Source organism: Petromyzon marinus, chromosome 72, assembly GCF_048934315.1.
Source record: "Petromyzon marinus isolate PM22_M1 ecotype Great Lakes invasive population chromosome 72, UKy_Petmar_22M1.pri1.0, whole genome shotgun sequence".
NCBI classification, from domain to species: Eukaryota; Metazoa; Chordata; class Hyperoartia; order Petromyzontiformes; family Petromyzontidae; genus Petromyzon; species Petromyzon marinus.
In genome coordinates this window covers 1,319,453-1,345,794 of record NC_133738.1, presented here as the reverse complement: position 1 = coordinate 1,345,794, position 26,342 = coordinate 1,319,453, and the positions used below count along the sequence as shown (strand labels likewise).

General features: G+C 56.0%; 1 protein-coding gene across 3 annotated transcripts; it reads right to left on the bottom strand.

The window, feature by feature from the left end:
- Window positions 1-88: 88 nt before the first annotated feature.
- Window positions 89-26,342, bottom strand: LOC142906917 (nucleoprotein TPR-like). 3 transcript variants are annotated; one of them, XM_076055640.1, is made up of 7 exons: window positions 22,813-26,330; window positions 20,447-20,601; window positions 16,984-17,264; window positions 11,773-11,921; window positions 7,296-7,457; window positions 3,872-4,006; window positions 89-213 (listed from the first exon to the last, which is right to left on the bottom strand). In XM_076055640.1, the coding sequence occupies exons 1-6, from the start codon at window positions 23,001-23,003 to the stop codon at window positions 3,967-3,969; spliced, it is 978 nt and encodes a 325-aa protein (XP_075911755.1). In that variant the 5' UTR covers window positions 23,004-26,330; the 3' UTR covers window positions 89-213; window positions 3,872-3,966. The 3 variants fall into 3 exon arrangements, with proteins under 3 accessions (XP_075911755.1, XP_075911753.1, XP_075911754.1); XM_076055638.1 differs by lacking the exons at window positions 89-213; window positions 3,872-4,006; window positions 7,296-7,457 and adding an exon at window positions 8,122-8,566 and having other exon boundaries at window positions 22,813-26,342; XM_076055639.1 differs by lacking the exons at window positions 89-213; window positions 3,872-4,006; window positions 7,296-7,457 and adding an exon at window positions 8,762-9,042 and having other exon boundaries at window positions 22,813-26,339.

Here is a 26,342-nt window from a genome sequence, read left to right as displayed (position 1 = left end):
TCGCCCGCCCACTCACCCTCTCACCCGCCCACCTGACCGCTCACTCGCCCGCCCACCCGCCCGCCCACTCACCTCTTGGTCCCGGGCCCGCTCCCGTCCCTTGGCCTCCTCTTCCTCCAGCTTCCGCCGCAGCTGAGTGATCTCCCGCTCCTGCCGCTCACTCTCCTTGGAGCTGCGGTGCTTCGCCTCGTAATCAGAGCGCTCCAGACACAGCTGACGGACGCGGAGAGAGACACGGACAGAGACACGGAGAGAGACACGGACAGAGACACAGAGACACGGACAGAGACACGGACAGAGTCACGGAGAGAGACACGGACAGAGACACAGAGACACGGACAGAGACACGGAGAGAGTCACGGAGAGAGTCACGGACAGAGTCACGGACAGAGACACGGACAGAGACACAGACAGAGACACAGACAGAGACACCGACAGAGACACAGACAGAGACACAGACAGAGACACAGACAGAGTCACGGACAGAGACACAGAGACACGGACAGAGACACAGAGACATGGACAGAGACGCGGACAGAGACACGGACAGAGACAGACAGAGACACGGACAGAGACACGGACAGAGTCACGGACAGAGACACAGACAGAGTCACAGAGAGAGTCACGGACAGAGACAAGGACAGAGACACAGACAGAGACACCGATAGAGACACAGACAGAGACACAGACAGAGACACAGACAGAGACACGGAGAGAGACATGGAGAGAGACACGGACAGAGTCACGGACAGAGACACAGAGACACGGACAGAGACACGGACAGAGACACGGACAGAGACACAGACAGAGACACAGACAGAGACACAGACAGAGACACGGACAGTCACGGACAGAGACACAGACAGAGACACAGACAGAGACACGGACAGAGACACGGACAGAGACACGGACAGAGACACAGACAGAGACACCAACAGAGACACCGACAGAGACACGGACAGAGACACGGACAGAGTCACGGACAGAGTCACGGACAGAGACACAGACAGAGACACGGACAGAGTCACGGACAGAGACACGGACAGAGTCACAGACAGAGACACGGACAGAGACACAGACAGAGTCACGGACAGAGACACAGACAGAGACACGGACAGAGACACAGACAGAGACACAGACAGAGACACAGACAGAGACACGGAGAGAGACACGGACAGAGACACAGACAGAGTCACGGACAGAGTCACAGACAGTGTGTAGAAGTAGTGTGTGTAATAGTAGTGTGTAGTAGTGTAGTAGTGTGTGTAGTAGCAGTATTGTGTGTAGTAGTAGTATTGTGTGTAGTAGTACTAGTAGTGTGTAGTATAGTAGTAGTGTGTAGTAGTAGTGTAGTAGTAGTGTAGTAGTATAGTAGTGTGTAGTAGTAGTGTGTAGTAGTGTAACAGTGGAATAGGAGTGTAGTATAGTAGTGTAGTAGTAGTATAGTAGTGTAGTAGTAGTATAGTAGTGTAGTAGTAGTATAGTAGTGTAGTAGTGAAGTAGTATAGTAGTGTAGTAGTAGTGTAGTAGTGTGTAGTATAGTGTAGTAGTGTGTAGTAGTATAGTAGTGTATTAGTAGAATAGTAGTGTAGTAGTATAGAATAGTGTAGTAGTATAGTCAGTTTAGTAGTAGTGTAGTAGGAGTGTGTGTATCAGTGTACTAGTAGTGTAGTAGTGTGTAGTAGTAGTGTAGTAGTAGTGTAGTAGTGTTTGTAGTAGTATAGTAGTGTGTGTAGTAGTAGTGTAGTAGTAGTGTAGTAGTAGTGTGTGTATTAGTGTAGTAGTGTAGAAGTGTGTGTAGTAGTAGTAGTGTGTGTAGTGTAGTAGTAGTAGTGTAGTGTGTGTAGTAGTAGTGTGTAGTGTAGTGTGTGTAGTGTAGTAGTAGTGTGTGTAGTGTAGTGTGTGTGTGTAGTAGTAGTGTGTGTAGTAGTAGTATAGTAGTGTGTGTGTAGTAGTAGTATAGTAGTAGTGTGTGTGTGTAGAGTAGTAGTAGTGTGTGTAGTAGTATAGTAGTGTGTGTGTAGTAGTAGTATAGTAGTAGTGTGTGTGTAGAGTACTAGTAGTAGTAGTGTGTAGTAGTAGTGTAGTAGTGTGTGTGTGTAGAGTAGTAGTAGTAGTGGTGTAGTAGTAGTAGTGAGAGACCTGTATACTCTGCAGGTTTGTGAGCAGTACACTTTGACTGTGCTGCACAGACAGCAGTGAGTCTCTCTCCTGCACCAGGCGGGCCTTAGTAGTAGTGTAGTAGTAGTATAGTAGTAGTGTGTAGTAGTAGTAGTGTGTAGTGTACTAGTAGTATAGTAGTGTGTAGTAGTAGTAGTGTAGTAGTGTATGTGTAGAGTAGTAGTAGTGTGTGTAGTAGTAGTATAGTAGTGTGTGTGTAGTAGTAGTAGTGTAGTAGGAGTGTGTGTGTGTAGAGTAGTAGTAGTGGTGTAGTAGTAGTATAGTAGTATAGTGGTGTAGTAGTAGTAGTAGTGGTGTAGTAGTAGTAGTGAGAGACCTGTATACTCTGTACGTTTGTGAGTAGCACACTTTGACTGTGCTGCTCAGACAGCAGTGAGTCTCTCTCCTGCACCAGGCGGGCCTTAGTAGTAGTGTAGTAGTAGTGTGTGTGTAGTAGTAGTAGTGTGTGTAGTAGTAGTATAGTAGTGTGTGTGTGTAGAGTAGTAGTAGTAGTGGTGTAGTAGTAGTATAGTAGTGTGTGTGTGTAGTAGTAGTAGTAGTGGTGTAGTAGTAGTAGTGAGAGACCTGTATACTCTGCAGGTTTGTGAGCAGCACACTTTGACTGTGCTGCTCAGACAGCAGTGAGTCTCTCTCCTGTACCAGGCGGGCCTTAGTAGTAGTAGTGTAGTAGTAGTGTAGTAGTGTGTGTGTAGTGTAGTAGTAGTGTGTGTGTGTAGTAGTAGTAGTATAGTAGTGTAGTAGTGTGTAGTAGTGTAGTAGTGTGTAGTAGTAGTGTAGTAGTAGTGTGTGTGTGTAGTAGTAGTAGTATAGTAGTGTAGTAGTAGTGTAGTAGTGTGTAGTAGTAGTGTAGTAGTAGTGTGTAGTGGTGTAGTAGTAGTAGTGTAGTAGTAGTGTAGTAGTAGTAGTGTGGTAGTAGTGTAGTAGTGTGTGTAGTAGTAGTATAGTAGTGTGTGTGTAGTAGTAGTGGTGTAGTAGTAGTATAGTAGTGTGTGTGTAGAGTAGTAGTAGTGTGTAGTAGTAATGTAGTAGTGTGTAGTGTGTGTAGTAGTAGTATAGTAGTAGTGTGTGTGTAGAGTACTAGTAGTAGTAGTGTGTAGTAGTAGTATAGTAGTGTGTGTGTGTAGAGTAGTAGTAGTGTAGTAGTAGTATAGTAGTGTGTGTAGTAGTAGTATAGTAGTAGTATAGTAGTGTGTGTGTAGAGTAGTAGTAGTGGTGTAGTAGTAGTATAGTAGTGTGTGTAGAGTAGTACTAGTGGTGTAGTAGTATAGTAGTGTGTGTGTGTAGAGTAGTAGTAGTAGTGGTGTAGTAGTATAGTAGTGTGTAGTAGTGTGTGTGTAGAGTAGTAGTAGTAGTGTGTAGTAGTAGTAGTGAGAGACCTGTATACTCTGTAGGTTTGTGAGCAGTACACTTTGACTGTGCTGCTCAGACAGCAGTGAGTCTCTCTCCTGCACCAGGCGGGCCTTAGTAGTAGTAGTGTAGTAGTAGTGTAGTAGTGTGTGTGTAGTGTAGTAGTAGTGTGTGTAGTAGTAGTATAGTAGTGTGTGTGTAGTAGTATAGTAGTGTGTGTGTAGAGTAGTAGTATGTGTGTGTGTAGTAGTTATAGTAGTGTGTGTGTAGTAGTAGTAGTGGTGTAGTAGTATAGTAGTGTGTGTGTAGTAGTAGTAGTGGTGTAGTAGTAGTAGTGAGAGACCTGTATACTCTGCAGGTTTGTGAGTAGCACACTTTGACTGTGCTGCACAGACAGCAGTGAGTCTCTCTCCTGCACCAGGCGGGCCTCCACCACCTTCAGCTGCTCCCTCTCCTGCCGCAGAGTCTCAACCTGCACCTGCACAGTGACACACACACACAGTGACACACACAGTGACACACACAGTGACACACAGACACACAGTGACACACAGTGACACACAGACAGACACAGAGACACACAGACACACACAGTGACACACAGACACACAGACAAACACAGATACACAGTGACACACACAGTGACACACAGTGACACACACAGTGACACACACAGTGACACACACACACAGTGACACACACACACAGTGACACACAGATACAGTGACACACAGTGACACACACAAAGACACAGTGACACACAGACACACAGTGACACACAGACACACAGACACACAGTGACACACAGTGACACACAGTGACACACAGACAAACACAGTGACACACAGTGACAATTACAGTGACACACAGTGACACACAGTGACACACACAGTGACACAGTGACACACAGACAAACACAGTGACACAGTGACACACAGTGACACACAAACACAGTGACACACAGACAAACACAGTGACACAGTGACACACAGTGACACACAAACACAGTGACACAGTGACACACAGTGACACACAGACAAACACAGTGACACAGTGACACACAGTGACACACAGTGACACACAGTGACACACAGACACACAGTGACACACAAACACAGTGACACAGTGACACACAGACACAGTGACACACAGATACAGTGACACACACAGTGACACAGTGACACACACAGTGACACAGTGACACACACAGTGACACAGTGACACACACAGTGACACACACAGAGACACAGTGACACACAGTGACACACAGTGACACACAGACACAGTGACACAGTGACACACACACACAGTGACACACAGACACACAGTGACACACAGTGACACACACAGAGACACAGTGACACACACAGAGACACAGTGACACACACAGAGACACAGTGACACACAGTGACACACACAGTGACACACACAGTGACACACAGTGACACAGTGACACAGTGACACACAGTGACACAGACACACAGTGACACACAGACACACAGTGACACACAGTGACAGTGACACACACAGAGACAGTGACACACACAGACACAGTGACACACAGTGACACACACAGTGACACACACAGTGACACACAGTGATACACAGTGACACACACACAGTGACACAGTGACACACACACAGTGACACACAGACACACAGTGACACACAGACACACAGTGACACACAGACACAGTGACACACAGACACAGTGACACACAGTGACACACAGTGACACACAGACACACAGTGACACACAGACACACAGTGACACACAGACACACAGTGACACACAGACACACAGTGACACACAGACACACAGTGACACACACAGTGACACAGTGACACACACAGTAACACACACAGAGACAAAGTGACACACAGACACACAGACACACACAGTGACACACACAGATACACACAGACAACAACAACAACTGCCATTCGCCACTAAGTAGCGGTGACGTCACCACGACGCTTGTGCCAGGCCATGTGCACCTTGAGGCCACGTGAAGTGTCGAACGCCCGCTGGCAGGAGGTCACGGGGCAGACCCCAGGTGCCACGGGTCGACTGACTGAGATGACTGGCTGATGCACCACCTGTGCCCCCTACTGTGCCAACCTGCTGTGCTTTAGCCACCCGGAGCTCCGCTCGCTGTTGTGAGCGTCGCTCCTCCGCCCTCCGTTGTTGTTGGAGGGCGACTGCCTCCAACTGCCCAGTAGCATCCTTCACGAGCCTCCTCCACAGAGGCCGATCTTGACACCGCTGGTACCAGTCATCGGCAAGTCCACTCAGCTCCACGTCCTCCTGTACCACATCACTCCATCTCTTCTCTAGCCCGAGCCGGCATGGCACTCGAGGGGGTGGGTGGCCAGCACCACGCCCGACCGCCTTTGTCTCCCTAGTGGCGATGTTTACACACTGCACCAGGTACTCATTTGAGGCTGAGTCGACCTAGGGGAGGCCCGGGACCGGTTCAGATAATCGTCACTGGTGTTGGCCGTGAGCGGGAATCGAACCCGGGTCGCCAGGTTCATAGCGCAGCGCACTAACCGCTACTACACTATCGCTCCCCACTAGACACACAGACACACACAGACACCGACAGACAGACACACACAGACAAACACACACACACACAGACACACCACACACACACAGACAGACCACACACACACACAGACACACCACACACACACACAGACACACCACACACAAGACACACACACACAGACACACCACACACACACAGACACACCACACACAAGACACACACACACAAGACACCACACACACACCGACACACACACACAGAAACACACACAGACACACCACACACAGAAACACACACAGACACACACACACACACACACACCACACACACACACAAAACACACACACACACACAAGACACACACACACAGATACACACAGATACACACACCACACACACAGACACACAAGACACACACAGACACACACCGACACACACACACACAGACACACACACACAGATACACCCACACACAGACACACACAGACACACACACACACAGATACACACACACACACAGACACACAGACACACACACACAGACACACACACACAGCCACACACACACAGCCACACACACACAGCCACACACACACAGCCACACACACACAGCCACACACACACAGACACACCACACACACCACACACACACACACAGACACACAGACACACACACACACATAGACACACACACACACAGACACACACAGACACACACCACACACACAGACACACCACACACACATACAGACACACCCACACACACACACAGACACACACACACACACAGACACACCACACCGACACACACACAGACACACCACACCGACACACCACACCGACACACACACACAGACACACACACAGACACACACACACAGACACACACACACAGACACACACACAGACACACACACAGACACACACACAAGACACACACACAGACACAAGACACACACCACACACATAGACACACACACACAGACACACACCACACACACAGACACACCACACACACACAGACACACACACACACACACAGACACACCACACACAGACACACCACACACACACAGACACACCACACCGACACACACACACAGACACACACACACACACAGACAGACACACACACACACAGAGACACACACACACAGACACACACACACACACAGACACACACACACACACAGGGGTTTCAGGCCGAGCGACCTGGGCGCGCGCCATCTTGTCGTTGGCGGCCAGCAGGTCCTGTGTGAGCGTGGACACGGTCTGCTCCTGGCTGCTGGTCGTGCGAGCAGCTTGGAGTTCTTGTCTCTGAGAGAGGAGATCTCTCTCTTGCTTGTCTCCACGTTGGCCTGGAGGATCTCATACCTACACAGAGAGATACACAGAGAGATACACACACAGAGAGATACACACAGAGAGATACAGAGAGATACACACAGAGATATACACAGAGAGATACACACACAGAGATACACACACAGAGATACACACACAGAGAGATACACACAGAGAGATACAGAGACACACACTGAGACACACACAGAGAGAGAGGAGATCTCTCTCTTGCTCGTCTCCACGTTGGCCTGGAGGATCTCATACCTACACAGATACACACACAGAGAGACAGAGATACACACAGAGATACACACACAGAGAGATACACAGATACACACAGAGAGATACACAGATACACACAGAGAGATACACACACAGATACACACACAGATACACACACAGAGATACACACAGAGAGATACACACACAGAGACACACACAGAGAGACACACACAGAGACACACACAGAGACACACAGAGAGATACACACACAGAGATACAGAGACAGATACAGAGACACACACTGAGACACACACAGAGAGAGAGGAGATCTCTCTCTTGCTCGTCTCCACGTTGGCCTGGAGGATCTCATACCTACACAGATACACACAGAGATACACACACAGAGAGATACACACACAGAGATACACAGAGAGAGAGGAGATTCTCTCTCTTGCTCGTCTCCACGTTGGCCTGGAGGATCTCATACCTACACAGATACACACACAGATACACACACAGAGATACACAGATACACACAGAGAGATACACAGATACACACAGATACACACACAGAGATACACAGAGAGAGAGGAGATCTCTCTCTTGCTTGTCTCCACGTTGGCCTGGAGGATCTCATACCTACACAGATACACACACAGATACACACACAGAAATACACAGATACACACAGAGAGATACACAGATACACAGAGATACACACACAGAGATACACAGAGACACAAAGAGAGATACACAGAGAGATACACAGAGAGATACACACAGGGAGATACACACAGAGAGATACACACAGAGAGATACACACAGAGAGATACAGAGACACACACTGAGACACACACAGAGAGAGAGAGGAGATCTCTCTCTTGCTCGTCTCCACGTTGGCCTGGAGGATCTCATACCTACACAGACACACACAGAGAGATACACAGAGAGATACACACAGAGAGGAGATCTCTCTCTTGCTTGTCTCCACGTTGGCCTGGAGGATCTCATACCTACACAGACACACACAGAGAGATACAGAGAGATACAGAGATACACACATAGATACACACAGAGATACACACACAGAGATACACACAGAGATACAGAGACACACAGAGAGATACACACAGAGAGGAGATCTCTCTCTTGCTCGTCTCCACGTTGGCCTGGAGGATCTCATACCTACACAGATACACACAGATACACACACAGAGATACACACACAGAGAGATACACACACAGAGAGATACACACAGAGATACACACAGAGATACACAGAGAGAGAAACACACAGAGATACAGAGACACACAGAGATACACAGAGAGAGATACACACAGAGAGGAGATCTCTCTCTTGCTTGTCTCCACGTTGGCCTGGAGGATCTCATACCTACACAGAGAGATACACAGATACACACAGAGAGATACACAGATAAAACAGATACACACACAGAGATACACACAGAGATACACACAGATACACACAGAGACACAGATACACACACAGAGATACACAGAGACACAAAGAGAGATACACACAGAGATACACAGAGAGATACACAGAGAGATACACAGAGAGATACACACAGGGAGACACACACAGAGAGACACACACAGAGAGACACACACAGAGATACACACACAGAGATACACACACAGAGATACACACACACAGAGACACACACAGAGATACACACAGAGAGAGATACAAACATAGACACACAGAGACACACAGAGATACACACAGAGACACACACACAGAGATACGCACACAGACAGACGCACACAGAGATACGCACACAGAGATACGCACACAGAGAGACACAGAGATACACACAGAGATACACACACACAGAGAGACACACACAGAGAGACACACACAGAGAGATACACACAGAGAGATACAGAGACACACACAGAGATACACACACAGAGATACACACACAGAGAGACACACACAGAGAAATACACAGAGATACACACACAGAGAGGAGATCTCTCTCTTGCTCGTCTCCACGTTGGCCTGGAGGATCTCATACCTACACAGACACACACAGAGAGATACAGAGAGATACACAGAGAGATACACAGAGAGATACACACACACAGAGAGATACACACACAGAGAGACACACACAGAGATACAGAGACACACACAGAGATACACACAGAGATACACACAGAGAGACACACAGAGAGAGAGACACACAGAGAGACACACACAAAGATACACAGATACACACAGAGAGATACACAGATACACACAGAGAGATACACAGATACACACAGATACACACACACAGAGATACAGACGCAGAGATACACACAGAGATACACACAGAAACACAAAGAGAGATACTCACAGAGACACACAGAGAGATACACAGAGAGATACACACAGAGATACACACACAAATACACACAGAGATACACACACAAATACACACAGAGATACACACAGAGAGATAGAGAGATACACACAGAGATACACACACAGAGATACACACACAGATACACACAGAGATACACACAGAGAGACACTGAGAGATAGAGAGACACACACAGAGAGACACACACAGAGACACACACAGAGACACACACAGATACACACACAGATACACACAGAGATACACACAGAGAGACACTGAGAGATAGAGAAATACACACACAGAGAGACACACACAGAGACACACACAGATACACACAGATACACACACAGAGACACACACAGATACACACAGAGACACACAGAGAGAGATCTCCCTCTTGCTCGTCTCCACACGGCCATCGTGAACCCCACCCACCCACACGGCCATCGTGAACCCCACCCACCCACCCACACGGCCACCGTGAACCCCACCCACCCACACGGCCACCGTGAACCCCACCCACCCACACGGCCACCGTGAACCCCACCCACCCACACGGCCACCCACCCACACGGCCACCGTGAACCCCACCCACCCACACGGCCACCGTGAACCCCACCCACCCACACGGTCACCGTGAACCCCACCCACCCACACGGACATCGTGAACCCCACCCACCCACACGGCCACCGTGAACCCCACCCACCCACACGGTCACCGTGAACCCCACCCACCCACACGGACACCGTGAACCCCACCCACCCACCCACCCACACGGCCACCGTGAACCCCACCCACCCACACGGCCATCGTGAACCCCACCCACCCACACGGTCACCGTGAACCCCACCCACCCACCCACACGGCCATCGTGAACCCCACCCACCCACACGGTCATCGTGAACCCCACCCACCCACACGGCCATCGTGAACCCCACCCACCCACACGGCCATCGTGAACCCCACCCACCCACACGGCCACCGTGAACCCCACCCACCCACACGGTCACCGTGAACCCCACCCACCCACACGGCCACCGTGAACCCCACCCACCCACACGGCCACCGTGAACCCCACCCACCCACACGGCCATCGTGAACCCCACCCACCCACACGGCCACCGTGAACCCCACCCACCCACCCACACGGTCACCGTGAACCCCACCCACCCACACGGTCACCGTGAACCCCACCCACCCACCCACACGGTCACCGTGAACCCCACCCACCCACACGGTCATCGTGAACCCCACCCACCCACACGGCCACCGTGAACCCCACCCACCCACACGGCCACCGTGAACCCCACCCACCCACACGGCCACCGTGAACCCCACCCACCCACCCACACGGCCACCGTGAACCCCACCCACCCACACGGCCACCGTGAACCCCACCCACCCACCCACACGGTCATCGTGAACCCCACCCACCCACACGGCCACCGTGAACCCCACCCACCCACCCACACGGTCACCGTGAACCCCACCCACCCACCCACACGGCCACCGTGAACCCCACCCACCCACACGGCCACCGTGAACCCCACCCACCCACACGGTCACCGTGAACCCCACCCACCCACACGGTCACCGTGAACCCCACCCACCCACACGGCCACCGTGAACCCCACCCACCCACACGGCCACCGTGAACCCCACCCACCCACACGGCCACCATGAACCCCACCCACCCACACGGCCACCGTGAACCCCACCCACCCACCCACACGGCCATCGTGACCCTCACCTCTTGTTGGCGAACTCCAGCTGCGAGCTGAGACGTGAGGCGGAGAGATTCTGCTCAGACAGCGCAGAGCGGAGACGCTCCTGGAGCTCATTAGCGGCGAGATCGCTGTCCCTCCGCTCCTTGCGACACGCCTCCAGCTCAGCTTGCAGCTGGGGGCGGAGAGACAGAGACAGCGGAGGGAGAGACAGAGACAGGGAGAGGGACAGGGGAGGGAGAGAGACAGGGAGAGAGACAGGGGAGGGAGAGAGACAGGGGGAGGGAGAGAGACAGGGAGAGAGACAGAGACAGGGAGAGAGACAGGGGAGGGAGAGAGACAGGGAGAGAGACAGAGACAGGGAGAGAGACAGGGGAGGGAGACAGAGACAGCGGAGGGAGAGACAGAGACAGGGAGAGAGACAGGGGAGGGAGACAGAGACAGGGGAGGGAGAGAGACAGGGGAGGGAGAGAGACAGGGGAGGGAGAGAGACAGCGGAGGGAGAGACAGAGACAGTAGAGGGAGAGACAGAGACAGGGAGAGAGACAGAGGAGGGAGAGAGACAGGGGAGGGAGAGACAGAGACAGGGAGAGAGACAGGGGAGGGAGAGAGACAGAGACAGGGGAGGGAGAGAGACAGAGACAGGGGAGGGAGAGAGACAGAGACAGCGGAGGGAGAGACAGAGAGACAGAGACAGGGGGAGAGACAGAGACAGGGAGAGAGACAGAGACAGGGGAGGGAGAGAGACAGAGACAGGGGAGGGAGAGAGACAGAGACAGCGGAGGGAGAGACAGAGAGACAGAGACAGGGGGAGAGACAGAGACAGGGAGAGAGACAGAGACAGGGGAGGGAGAGAGACAGAGACAGGGGAGGGAGAGAGACAGAGACAGGGAGAGGGACAGGGGAGGGAGAGAGACAGAGACAGGGGAGGGAGAGAGACAGAGACAGGGAGAGGGACAGGGGAGGGAGAGAGACAGAGACAGCGGAGGGAGAGTCAGAGACAGGGAGAGAGACAGAGGAGGGAGAGAGACAGGGGAGGGAGAGAGACAGGGGAGGGAGAGAGAGACAGGGGAGGGAGAGAGAGACAGGGGAGGGAGAGAGAGACAGGGGAGGGAGAGAGAGACAGGGGAGGGAGAGAGAGACAGGGGAGGGAGAGAGAGACAGGGGAGGGAGAGAGACAGGGGAGGGAGAGAGACAGGGGAGGGAGAGAGACAGGGGAGGGAGAGAGACAGGGGAGGGAGAGAGACAGGGGAGGGAGAGAGAGAGAGACAGGGGAGGGAGAGAGACAGAGACAGGGGAGGGAGAGAGACAGAGACAGGGGAGGGAGAGAGACAGAGACAGGGGAGGGAGAGAGACAGAGACAGGGGAGGGAGAGAGACAGGGGAGGGAGAGAGACAGGGGAGGGAGAGAGACAGGGGAGGGAGAGAGAGAGAGACAGGGGAGGGAGAGAGAGAGAGACAGGGGAGGGAGAGAGACAGAGACAGGGGAGGGAGAGAGACAGAGACAGGGGAGGGAGAGAGACAGAGACAGGGGAGGGAGAGAGACAGGGAGAGAGACAGGGGAGGGAGAGAGACAGGGAGGGAGAGAGACAGGGGAGGGAGAGAGAGACAGGGGAGGGAGAGAGAGACAGGGGAGGGAGAGAGAGACAGGGGAGGGAGAGAGAGAGAGACAGGGGAGGGAGAGAGACAGAGACAGGGGAGGGAGAGAGACAGAGACAGGGGAGGGAGAGAGACAGAGACAGGGGAGGGAGAGAGACAGAGACAGGGGAGGAAGAGAGACAGGGGGAGGGAGAGAGACAGAGATAGGGGAGGGAGAGAGAGAGACAGGGGAGGGAGAGAGACAGGGGAGGGAGAGAGACACAGGGGAGGGAGAGAGACACAGGGGAGGGAGAGAGCGACAGGGGAGGGAGAGAGCCAGGGGAGGGAGAGAGACAGGGGAGGGAGAGAGACAGGGGAGGGAGAGAGACAGCGGAGGGAGCGACAGGGAGAGAGACAGGGGAGAGAGACAGGGAGAGAGACAGGGAGACCGGGGAGGGAGCGAGAGAGAGAGACAGGGGAGAGAGAGAAAGAGACAGGGGAGAGAGAGAGAGACAGGGGAGAGAGAGAGAGACAGGGGAGACAGGGGAGAGAGAGACAGGAGAGAGAGAGACAGGGGAGAGAGAGACAGGGGAGAGAGAGAGAGAGACAGGGGAGGGAAAGAGACAGGGGAGAGAGAGACAGGGGAGGGAGAGAGACAGGGGAGGGAGAGAGACAGGGGAGGGAGAGAGACAGGGGAGGGGGAGAGAGACAGGGGAGGGAGAGAGAGACAGGGGAGGGAGAGAGAGACAGGGGAGGGAGAGAGAGACAGGGGAGGGAGAGAGACAGGGGAGGGAGAGAGAGACAGGGGAGGGAGAGAGACAGGGGAGGGAGAGAGGGAGAGACAGGGGAGGGAGAGAGGGGAGAGACAGGGGAAGGAGAGAGACAGGGGAAGGAGAGAGACAGGGGAAGGAGAGAGACAGGGGAGGGAGAGAGACAGGGGAGGGAGACAGGGAAGGGAGAGAGAGAGAGACAGGGAAGGGAGAGAGAGAGAGACAGGGAAGGGAGAGAGAGAGAGACAGGGAAGGGAGAGAGAGAGAGACAGGGGAGGGAGAGAGAGACAGGGGAGGGAGAGAGAGACAGGGGAAGGAGAGAGACAGGGGAGGGAGAGAGACAGGGGAGGGAGAGAGACAGGGAGATAGACAGGGGAGGGAGAGAGACACGGGAAGGAGAGAGACACGGGAGAGAGAGAGAGAGACACCGGAGAGAGAGAGAGAGACACCGGAGAGAGAGAGAGACACGGGAGGGAGACACGGGAGAGAGAGAGACACGGGAGGGAAAGAGACACAGGGGAGGGAGAGAGACACGGGAAAGAGAGACAGGGGAGGGAGAGAGACACGGGAGGGAGAGAGACAGGGGAGGGAGAGTACTCCAAAAGTTATCCTTGTGTTTCGCCCATTGAGTTACGTGGAGACGGTCGTTTAGAAGCGTTTCAGTCATTAATTTTTGTGTTAACTGCCCAACAGCATCAATGAATTCATTGATGCAACTAAAACATGTATAAACATCTACGTGACAAATCCACACCAATCCACACACTCACAAGGATACTATCGTGTAAGAATCTGAGCAAGATTCTGTGAGCTTTTGCTCATAGAATCTTGCACCGAAGCCTTTAGCCAAATTATTTCGTCAATTGCGTAATCTTAACCAATGAATTCGTTGAGGTCCACGCTCTCCTTTGGGACACGTTTTGTTTATTGCTGTTCTTACGAATATTGTCACTTTAGCTTTTAAAGGACCTTCTCCCATCGCCGTGCGTGCTCGCCTTCACGCCGAGGAACTAGCCGATTGGTCCCGTTACCCAGTTCGACAGGCGCGATCATTGGCGGGTGAAACGTTACGGGTCAATGAGGAGGACACGTCCGTGTTGACAATTCCAGGCGGAAGTGTCCGCGTGCTAAGAGCGTTACGTGTGTTTTTGCTTGAGAGGTCAAAGTTGCATTCTTAGTTTTTTCAGTAAAGTCACGTCAAAATAATAAAACATATTTTTTTATTTTGATTTAAAGCTTTCGTGACTGCAGTAATTCATATTCTTAGTTTTTTCGGTAAAGTCACGTTGAAGAGAAACAACAAAATAACAAAATATATATAAAACAATAAAAAATTCTCACGACGTTTCGACCATAACTCAAACGGTCATCATCACAAAATTCTCACGACGTTTCGACCATAACTCAAACGGTCATCATCACAAAATTCTCACGACTTTTCGACCATAACTCAAACGGTCATCATCAGGTGATGACGTTTCGACCATAACTCAAACGGTCATCATCAGGTGATGATGACCGTTTGAGTTATGGTCGAAACGTCGTGAGAATTTTTTATTGTTTTATATATATTTTGTTATTTTGTTGTTTCTCTTCAACGTGACTTTACCGAAAAAACTAAGAATATATTTTTTATTATTTTGTTGTTTCCCTTCAACGTGGTGACTTTACCGAAAAAAAACTAAGAATATGAATTACTGCGGTCGCGAAAGCTTTAAATCAAAATTCGAGGTGAAAAGTCGCTTGACGCAGCCCCAAGCTCGCACGCAATGATCTCAACCGTGAGAACCGGATCCCGCGGTGAGATCTAAATTTGAAGACCCGACGTTAAACACGCCAAGACAATCGTTGAAAGTTTAAAGCGAGACTCATTGCATTATCCCCGATTGATAACACAAACCCCCTGAACAATGAGGCATAGGACAGCGATCATAATTGCGTACGTCAGCATAATTGCACGTACTTGCATAAGCTAATACAATGAGACGTTCGTAGTCAGCAAACATTATTTGCGTAGTTGCTAAAGTTGGCACGATTTCGGGTAATTACACATTCCTCGATTTTCATGACATTATTATTATTATTATTTTTATTACGTTTTCAAGACCCAATATTTATACAACAACACCCACCCACCACCCTACCCACCCACCCACTCCACCCCACCCACCCACCACTCCACCCCACCCACCACTCCACCCCACCCACCCACCACTCCACCCCAGCCACCACTCCACCCCACCCCACCCACCCACCCACCACTCCACCCCACCCACCACTCCACCCCACACACCACCCACCCTTCACCCACCACCCCACCACTCCACCCACCACTCCACCCACAACTCCACCCCACCCACCCACCACTCCACCCCACTCCACCACTCCACCCCACCCACCACTCCACGCACCACTCCACCCCACCAACCTACCCACACACCACTCCACCCACCACTCCACCCACCACTCCACCCACCACTCCACCCACCACCCCACCCCACACTCCACCCACCCACCCTACCCCACCCCACCACACCACCACCCCACCCACCACCACCACCCACACACCCACCACCCAACCCCACCAACCACCCACCACTCCACCCACCACCCCACCTCACACACCACCCACCCTTCACCCACCACCCCACCACTCCACCCACCACTCCACCCACAACTCCACCCACCACTCCACCCCCCACCCACCACTCCACCCCACCCACCACCCACCCACCACTCCACCCACCCACCCACCACCCACCCACCACCCACCCACCCACCCACCACCCACCCACCCACCACCCACCACCCACCCACCACTCCACCCACCACCCACCCACCACTCCACCCACCCACCACCCACCCACCACTCCACCCACCACCCACCCACCTGTTTGAATGCTGAGTGGAGCTCCGACAGGGCCCGGGAGGTTTCACCGTCCCGCCCAGCCAGTGGGGGGGTGCCCAGGGTGGGGGCGGTGGGGGGGTGCCCGGGGTGGGGGGAGGGGGCGGTGGGGGGGTGCCCGGGGTGGGGGGAGGGGGCGGTGGGGGGGTGCCCGGGGTGGGGGGAGGGGGCGGCCCCGGCCCCCGCCCTCGGGGGCGGGGCCACGGTGGGGAGGGCCTTGGAGGGGGGCGGCTCGGGGGAGGCATCCACGGGGCTTGGCAAGAGGCCTGGAGGGGGGGGGGGCAGATGGGGGGCAGGGGTCAGGGGTCAGGGGGGGGCAGGGGAGGGGGGTGAGAGAGAGAGAGGGGAGAGGTGAACGTCTCCCCGTGTCTCACCACCCGTGTCTCCTCGTGTCTCACCACGCGTGTCTCCCCCGTGTCTCCCCGTGTCTCACTCTCTCCCCGTGTCTCACTCTCTCCCCGTGTCTCACCACCCGTGTCTCACTCTCTCCCCGTGTCTCACTCTCTCCCCGTGTCTCACCACCCGTGTCTCCCCGTGTCTCACTCGCTCCCCGTGTAGCCCCGTGTCTCACTCTCCCCGTGTCTCTGTCTCCCCGTGTCTCCCCGTGTCTCACCACCCGTCTCTCCCCGTGTCTCCCCGTGTCTCTGTCTCCCCGTGTCTCCCCGTCTCTCCCCGTGTCTCCCCGTGTCTCACTCTCCCCGTGTCTCTGTCTCCCCGTGTCTCCCCGTGTCTCACCACGCGTGTCTCCCCGTGTCTCCTCGTGTCTCCCCGTGTCTCCCCGTGTCTCACTCTCTCCCCGTGTCTCCCCGTGTCTCCCCCGTGTCTCCCCCGTGTCTCCCCCGTGTCTCCCCCCGTGTATCCCCGTCTCTCCCCGTGTATCCTCGTCTCTCCCCGTGTCTCACTCTCTCCCTGTGTCTCCCCGTGTCTCCCCGTGTCTCCCCGTGTCTCCCCGTGTCTCCCCGTGTCTCCCCGTGTCTCACTCTCTCCCCGTGTCTCACTCTCTCCTCGTGTCTCACTCTCTCCCCGTCTCTCCCCGTGTCTCACTCTCTCCCCGTGTCTCCCCGTGTCTCCCCGTGTCTCACTCTCTCCCCGTGTCTCACTCTCTCCCCGTCTCTCCCCGTGTCTCACTCTCTCCCCGTCTCTCCCCGTGTCTCACTCTCTCCCTGTGTCTCACTCTCTCCCCGTGTCTCACTCTCCCCGTGTCTCACTCTCCCCGTGTCTCACTCTCTCCCCGTGTCTCCCCGTGTCTCACTCTCTCCCCGTGTCTCACTCTCTCCCCGTGTCTCACTCTCTCCCCGTCTCTCCCCGTGTCTCACTCTCTCCCCGTGTCTCACTCTCTCCCCGTGTCTCCCCGTGTCTCCCCGTGTCTCACTCTCTCCCCGTGTCTCCCCGTGTCTCCCCCGTGTCTCCCCCGTGTCTCCCCCCGTGTCTCCCCGTGTCTCCCCGTGTCTCCTCGTGTCTCCCCGTGTCTCCCCGTGTCTCACTCTCTCCCCGTGTCTCCCCGTGTCTCCCCCGTGTCTCCCCGTGTCTCCCCCGTGTCTCCCCCGTGTCTCCCCCGTGTCTCCCCCCGTGTATCCCCGTCTCTCCCCGTGTATCCCCGTCTCTCCCCGTGTCTCCCCGTGTCTCCCCGTGTCTCCCCGTGTCTCCCCGTGTCTCACTCTCTCCCCGTGTCTCCCCGTGTCTCCCCGTGCCTCCCCGTCTCTCCCCGTGTCTCACTCTCTCCCTGTGTCTCCCCGTGTCTCCCCGTGTCTCCCCGTGTCTCCCCGTGTCTCCCCGTGTCTCACTCTCTCCCCGTGTCTCACTCTCTCCTCGTGTCTCACTCTCTCCCCGTCTCTCCCCGTGTCTCACTCTCTCCCCGTGTCTCACTCTCTCCCCGTGTCTCCCCGTGTCTCCCCGTGTCTCACTCTCTCCCCGTCTCTCCCCGTGTCTCACTCTCTCCCCGTGTCTCACTCTCTCCCCGTGTCTCCCCGTGTCTCCCCGTGTCTCACTGTCTCCCCGTGTCTCACTGTCTCCCCGTGTCTCACTCTCTCCCCGTGTCTCCCCGTGTCTCCCCGTGTCTCACTCTCTCCCCGTGTCTCACTCTCTCCCCGTGTCTCACTCTCTCCCCGTGTCTCACTCTCTCCCCGTGTCTCACTCTCTCCCCGTGTCTCACTCTCTCCCCGTGTCTCACTCTCTCCCCGTGTCTCACTCTCTCCCCGTGTCTCACTCTCTCCCCGTGTCTCACTCTCTCCCCGTGTCTCACTCTCTCCCCGTGTCTCACTCTCTCCCCGTGTCTCACTCTCTCCCTGTGTCTCACTCACTCCCCGTGTCTCACTCTCCCCGTGTCTCACTCTCTCCCCGTGTCTCACTCTCTCCCCGTGTCTCCCCGTGTCTCCCCGTGTCTCCCCGTGTCTCACCACGCGTGTCTCCCGACACCTGTAGCAGCAGCACTCTGTACATGTCTCTGTATCCCCGTGTCTCACCACGTGTGTCTCCCCGTGTCTCCCCGTGTCTCCCCGTGTCTCGCCGTCTCTCCCCGTGTCTCCCCGTGTCTCACTCTCTCCCCGTGTCTCACTCTCTCCCTGTGTCTCCCCGTGTCTCACCACGTGTGTCTCCCCGTGTCTCCCCGTGTCTCACCACGCGTGTCTCACCACGCGTGTCTCACCACGTGTGTCTCACCACGTGTGTCTCCCTGTGTCTCCCCGTGTCTCACTCTCTCCCCGTGTCTCACTCTCTCCCCGTCTCTCCCCGTGTCTCCCCGTCTCTCCCCGTGTCTCCCCGTGTCTCCCCGTGTCTCCCCGTGTCTCCACGTGTCTCCACGTGTCTCCCCGTGTATCCCCGTGTATCCCCGTGTATCCCCGTGTCTCCCCGTGTCTCCCCGTGTCTCCTCGTGTCTCCCCCGTGTCTCCCCGTGTCTCCCCGTGTCTCCCCGCGTCTCACTCTCTCCCCGTGTCTCCCCGTGTCTCCCCGTGTCTCCCCGTGTCTCCCCGTGTCTCCCCGTGTCTCCCCGTGTCTCACCACGCGTGTCTCCCGACACCTGTAGCAGCAGCACTCTGTACATGTCTCTGTCTCCCCGTGTCTCCCCGTGTCTCCCCGTGTCTCACTCTCTCCCCGTGTCTCCCCGTGTCTCCCCGTGTCTCCCCGTGTCTCCCCGCGTCTCCCCGCGTCTCACTCTCTCCCCGTGTCTCCCCGTGTCTCACTCTCTCCCCGTGTCTCACTCTCTCCCCGTGTCTCCCCGTCTCTCCCCGTGTCTCCCCGTCTCTCCCCGTCTCTCCCCTTGTCTCCCCGTGTCTCCCCGTGTCTCACTCTCTCCCCGTGTCTCACTCTCTCCCCGTGTCTCACTCTCTCCCCGTGTCTCCCCGTGTCTCCCCGCGTCTCACTCTCTCCCCGTGTCTCCCCGTGCCTCCCCGTGTCTCCCCGTGTCTCCCCGTGTCTCCCCCGTGTCTCCCCGTGTCTCCCCGTGTCTCACCACGCGTGTCTCCCGACACCTGCAACAGCAGTACTCTGTACATGTCTCGCTGCCTCACGATGGACTCCACCAGTGCCTGCTGCTTCTCCCGGGCAGCCTGAGACCCCGCTAGCTCCTCCTTGGCATTCTCCAACTCCTGACGGAGCGCCTTCACCCTGGGGGAGGGGAGAGAGACACGGGGGTGGGAGAGACACGGGGTTTGGGGGGAGAGACACGGGGGTGGGAGGGAGAGACACGGGGGGGGAGGGAGAGAGACACAGGGAGGGAGGGAGAGAGACACGGGGAGGGAGAGAGAGACACGGGGGTGGGAGGGAGAGACATGGGGGTGGTGGGAGGGAGAGACACGGGGGTGGGAGAGACACGGGGAGGGAGAGACACGGGGGTGGGAGGGAGAGACACGGGGGAGGGAGGAGACACGGGGAGGGAGAGAGACGGGGAGGGAGAGACACGGGGGTGGGAGGGAGAGACACGGGGGGGGAGAGACACGGGGGGGAGGGAGAGACACGGGGGGGGGGGGGGGAAGAGACACGGGGGAGGGAGAGACACGGGGGGGGGATGGGAGAGACACGGGGGGGGTGGGAGGGAGAGACACGGGGGAGAGACACGGGGGGGAGAGACACGGGGAGAGAGAGACACGGGGAGAGAGACACGGGGAGAGAGAGACACGGGGAGAGAGAGACACGGGGAGAGAGAGACACGGGGAGAGAGAGACACGGGGAGAGAGAGACACGGGGAGAGAGAGACACGGGGAGAGAGAGACACGGGGAGAGAGAGACACGGGGAGAGAGAGACACGGGGAGAGAGAGACACGGGGAGAGAGAGACACGGGGAGAGAGAGACACGGGGAGAGAGAGACACGGGGAGAGAGAGACACGGGGAGAGAGAGACACGGGGAGGGAGAGACACGGGGAGGGAGAGACACGGGGGAGGGAGAGACACGGGGGAGGGAGAGACACGGGGGAGGGAGAGACACGGGGAGGGAGGAGACACGGGGGTGGGAGAGACATGGGGGAGGGAGAGAGACACGGGGGTGGGAGGGAGAGAGACACGGGGGTGGGAGAGAGACACGGGGGTGGGAGAGACACGGGGAGGGAGAGACACGGGGAGACAGAGACACGGGGAGACAGAGACACGGGGAGACAGAGACACGGGGAGGGAGAGACACGGGGAGAGAGAGACACGGGGGGAGAGAGACACGGGGGGAGAGAGACACGGGGGGAGAGAGACACGGGGAGAGAGAGACACGGGGAGAGAGAGACACGGGGAGGGAGAGACACAGGGAGGGAGAGACACGGGGAGGGAGAGACACGGGGAGAGAGAGACACGGGGAGAGAGAGACACGGGGAGAGAGAGACACGGGGAGGGAGAGACACGGGGAGGGAGAGAGACACGGGGGAGGAAGAGACACGGGGAGGGAGAGACACGGGGGAGGGAGAGACACGGGGGAGGGAGAGACACAGGGAGGGAGAGACACGGGGGAGGGAGAGACACGGGGGGGCGGATGGGAGAGACACGGGGGGGGGGATGGGAGAGACACGGGGGGGGGTGGGAGGGAGAGACACGGGGAGAGAGAGACACGGGGAGAGAGAGACACGGGGAGAGAGAGACACGGGGAGAGAGAGACACGGGGAGAGAGAGACACGGGGAGAGAGAGACACGGGGAGAGAGAGACACGGGGAGAGAGAGACACGGGGAGAGAGAGACACGGGGAGAGAGAGACACGGGGAGAGAGAGACACGAGGAGAGAGAGACACGGGGAGAGAGAGACACGGGGAGAGAGAGACACGGGGAGAGAGAGACACGGGGAGAGAGAGACACGGGGAGAGAGAGACACGGGGAGGGAGAGACACGGGGAGGGAGAGACACGGGGGAGGGAGAGACACGGGGGAGGGAGAGAGACACGGGGGTGGGAGGGAGAGACACGGGGGAGGGAGAGACACGGGGGAGGAAGAGACACGGGGGAGGAAGAGACACGGGGAGGAAGAGACACGGGGAGGGAGAGACACGGGGGTGGGAGGGAGGAGACACGGGGGAGGGAGAGACACGGGGGAGGGAGAGACACGGGGAGGGAGAGACACGGGGGAGGGAGAGACACGGGGAGGGAGAGACACGGGGGAGGGAGAGACACGGGGGAGGGAGAGACACGGGGGAGGGAGAGACACGGGGAGGGAGAGACACGGGGGAGGGAGAGACACGGGGGAGGGAGAGACACGGGGGGTGGGAGGGAGAGAGACACAGTGAGACAGTGAGACACGGTGAGACACAGAGACACGGTGAGACACAGACGCTACAACAACACAGCAGTGTCCCCAACAACGTCTACACCCCCCATGTGCCCCCCCCGTGCCCCCCCCCTCCCCCCCCACCTGCCACCCAGCTGCTCCCCCTCCTCCTGCTCCGCCTGCTCGCTGAGCTCCCGGACGACGGCCAGAAGCCGCTGGTTCTGCTGCTGCAGCTCGGAGACGTCGCGGAAGGTGAGCAGGCGAGATGCAATCACCTCACCAGAGCTACTCACCTGGTGAGGGTGAGGGGTGAGGGGTGAGAGACACGGTGACATGGTGAGAGACACGGTGAGAGACACGGTGAGAGACACGGTGACATGGTGAGAGACACGGTGAGAGACACGGTGAGAGACACGGTGAGAGACACGGTGACATGGTGAGAGACACGGTGAGAGACACGGAAGGTGAGCAGGCGAGATGCAATCACCTCACCAGAGCTACTCACCTGGTGAGGGTGAGGGGTGAGGGGTGAGAGACACGGTGACATGGTGAGAGACACGGTGAGAGACACGGTGACATGGTGAGAGACACGGTGAGAGACACGGTGAGAGACACGGTGAGAGACACGGTGAAAGACACGGTGAGAGACACGGTGAGAGCCACGGTGAGAGACACGGTGACATGGTGAGAGACACGGTGAGAGACACGGTGAGAGACACGGTGACATGGTGAGAGACACGGTGAGAGACACGGTGAGAGACACGGTGAGAGACATGGTGAGAGACACGGTGACATGGTGAGAGACACGGTGAGAGACACGGTGACATGGTGAGAGACACGGTGAGAGACACGGTGAGAGACACGGTGAGAGACACGGTGAGAGACACGGTGACATGGTGAGAGACACGGTGAGAGACACGGTGACATGGTGAGAGACACGGTGAGAGACACGGTGAGAGACACGGTGAGAGACACGGTGAAAGACACGGTGAGAGACACGGTGAGAGCCACGGTGAGAGACACGGTGACATGGTGAGAGACACGGTGAGAGACACGGTGAGAGACACGGTGACATGGTGAGAGACACGGTGAGAGACACGGTGAGAGACACGGTGAGAGACACGGTGAGAGACACGGTGAGAGACACGGTGACATGGTGAGAGACACGGTGAGAGACACGGTGACATGGTGAGAGACACGGTGAGAGACACGGTGAGAGACACGGTGAGAGACACGGTGAGAGACACGGTGACATGGTGAGAGACACGGTGAGAGACACGGTGACATGGTGAGAGACACGGTGAGAGACACGGTGAGAGACACGGTGAGAGACACGGTGAAAGACACGGTGAGAGACACGGTGAGAGCCACGGTGAGAGACACGGTGACATGGTGAGAGACACGGTGAGAGACACGGTGACATGGTGAGAGACACGGTGAGAGACACGGTGAGAGACACGGTGAGAGACACGGTGAGAGACATGGTGAGAGACACGGTGAGAGACACGGTGACATGGTGAGAGACACGGTGAGAGACACGGTGACATGGTGAGAGACACGGTGAGAGACACGGTGAGAGACACGGTGAGAGACACGGTGAGAGACACGGTGACATGGTGAGAGACACGGTGAGAGACACGGTGAGAGACACGGTGAGAGACACGGTGACATGGTGAGAGACACGGTGAGAGACACGGTGAGAGACACGGTGACATGGTGAGAGACACGGTGAGAGACACGGTGAGAGACACGGTGAGAGACACGGTGAGAGACACGGTGAGAGACACGGTGAGAGACACGGTGAAAGACACGGTGAGAGACACGGTGAGAGACACGGTGAGAGACACGGTGAAAGACACGGAAGGTGAGCAGGCGGGATGCAATCACCTCACCAGAGCTACTCACCTGGTGAGGGTGAGAGACACGGTGACATGGTGAGAGACACGGTGAGAGACACGGTGAGAGACACGGTGACATGGTGAGAGACACGGTGAGAGACACGGTGAGAGACACGGTGACATGGTGAGAGACACGGTGAGAGACACGGTGACATGGTGAGAGACACGGTGACATGGTGAGAGACACGGTGAGAGACACGGTGAGAGACACGGTGACATGGTGAGAGACACGGTGAGAGACACGGTGACATGGTGAGAGACACGGTGAGAGACACGGTGAGAGACACGGTGAGAGACACGGTGAGAGACACGGTGAGAGACACGGTGACATGGTGAGAGACACGGTGAGAGACACGGTGACATGGTGAGAGACACGGTGAGAGACACGGTGAGAGACACGGTGACATGGTGAGAGACACGGTGAGAGACACGGTGACATGGTGAGAGACACGGTGACATGGTGAGAGACACGGTGAGAGACACGGTGAGAGACACGGTGACATGGTGAGAGACACGGTGAGAGACACGGTGACATGGTGAGAGACACGGTGAGAGACACGGTGAGAGACACGGTGACATGGTGAGAGACACGGTGAGAGACACGGTGAGAGACACGGTGACATGGTGAGAGACACGGTGAGAGACACGGTGAGAGACACGGTGACATGGTGAGAGACACGGTGAGAGACACGGTGAGAGACACGGTGAGAGACACGGTGAGAGACACGGTGACATGGTGAGAGACACGGTGAGAGACACGGTGAGAGACACGGTGAGAGACACGGTGAGAGACACGGTGAGAGACACGGTGAAAGACACGGTGAGAGACACGGTGAGAGACACGGTGAAAGACACGGAAGGTGAGCAGGCGGGATGCAATCACCTCACCAGAGCTACTCACCTGGTGAGGGTGAGAGACACGGTGACATGGTGAGAGACACGGTGAGAGACACGGTGACATGGTGAGAGACACGGTGAGAGACACGGTGAGAGACACGGTGACATGGTGAGAGACACGGTGAGAGACACGGTGACATGGTGAGAGACACGGTGACACGGTGAGAGACACGGTGACATGGTGAGAGACACGGTGAGAGACACGGTGACATGGTGAGAGACACGGTGAGAGACACGGTGAGAGACACGGTGAGAGACACGGTGAGAGACACGGTGAGAGACACGGTGAGAGACACGGTGACATGGTGAGAGACACGGTGAGAGACACGGTGACATGGTGAGAGACACGGTGAGAGACACGGTGAGAGACACGGTGACATGGTGAGAGACACGGTGAGAGACACGGTGACATGGTGAGAGACACGGTGACATGGTGAGAGACACGGTGAGAGACACGGTGAGAGACACGTTGACATGGTGAGAGACACGGTGAGAGACACGGTGACATGGTGAGAGACACGGTGAGAGACACGGTGAGAGACACGGTGAGAGACACGGTGAGAGACACGGTGAGAGACACGGTGACATGGTGAGAGACACGGTGAGAGACACGGTGACATGGTGAGAGACACGGTGAGAGACATGGTGAGAGACACGGTGAGAGACACGGTGACATGGTGAGAGACACGGTGAGAGACACGGTGACATGGTGACATGGTGAGAGACACGGTGACATGGTGAGAGACACGGTGAGAGACACGGTGAGAGACACGGTGAGAGACACGGTGAGAGACACGGAAGGTGAGCAGGCGGGATGCAATCACCTCACCAGAGCTACTCACCTGGTGAGGGGTGAGGGGTGAGGGGGGGTGAGGCGGG

Excerpts from the sequence above, each read along its gene's own strand:
- LOC142906917 (XM_076055638.1), bottom strand. The coding sequence starts at position 23,003 with ATGTCACCGTGTCTCTCACCCCTCACCCCTCACCCTCACCAGGTGAGT. Across the intron at positions 17,265-20,446 it reads GGTGTCGGGAGACACGCGTG|GCCTCTTGCCAAGCCCCGTG; the intron begins GTGAGACACGGG and ends CCCCCCCTCCAG. Across the intron at positions 8,567-11,772 it reads CTGGAGTTCGCCAACAAGAG|GTATGAGATCCTCCAGGCCA; the intron begins GTGAGGGTCACG and ends GTGTCTGTGTAG.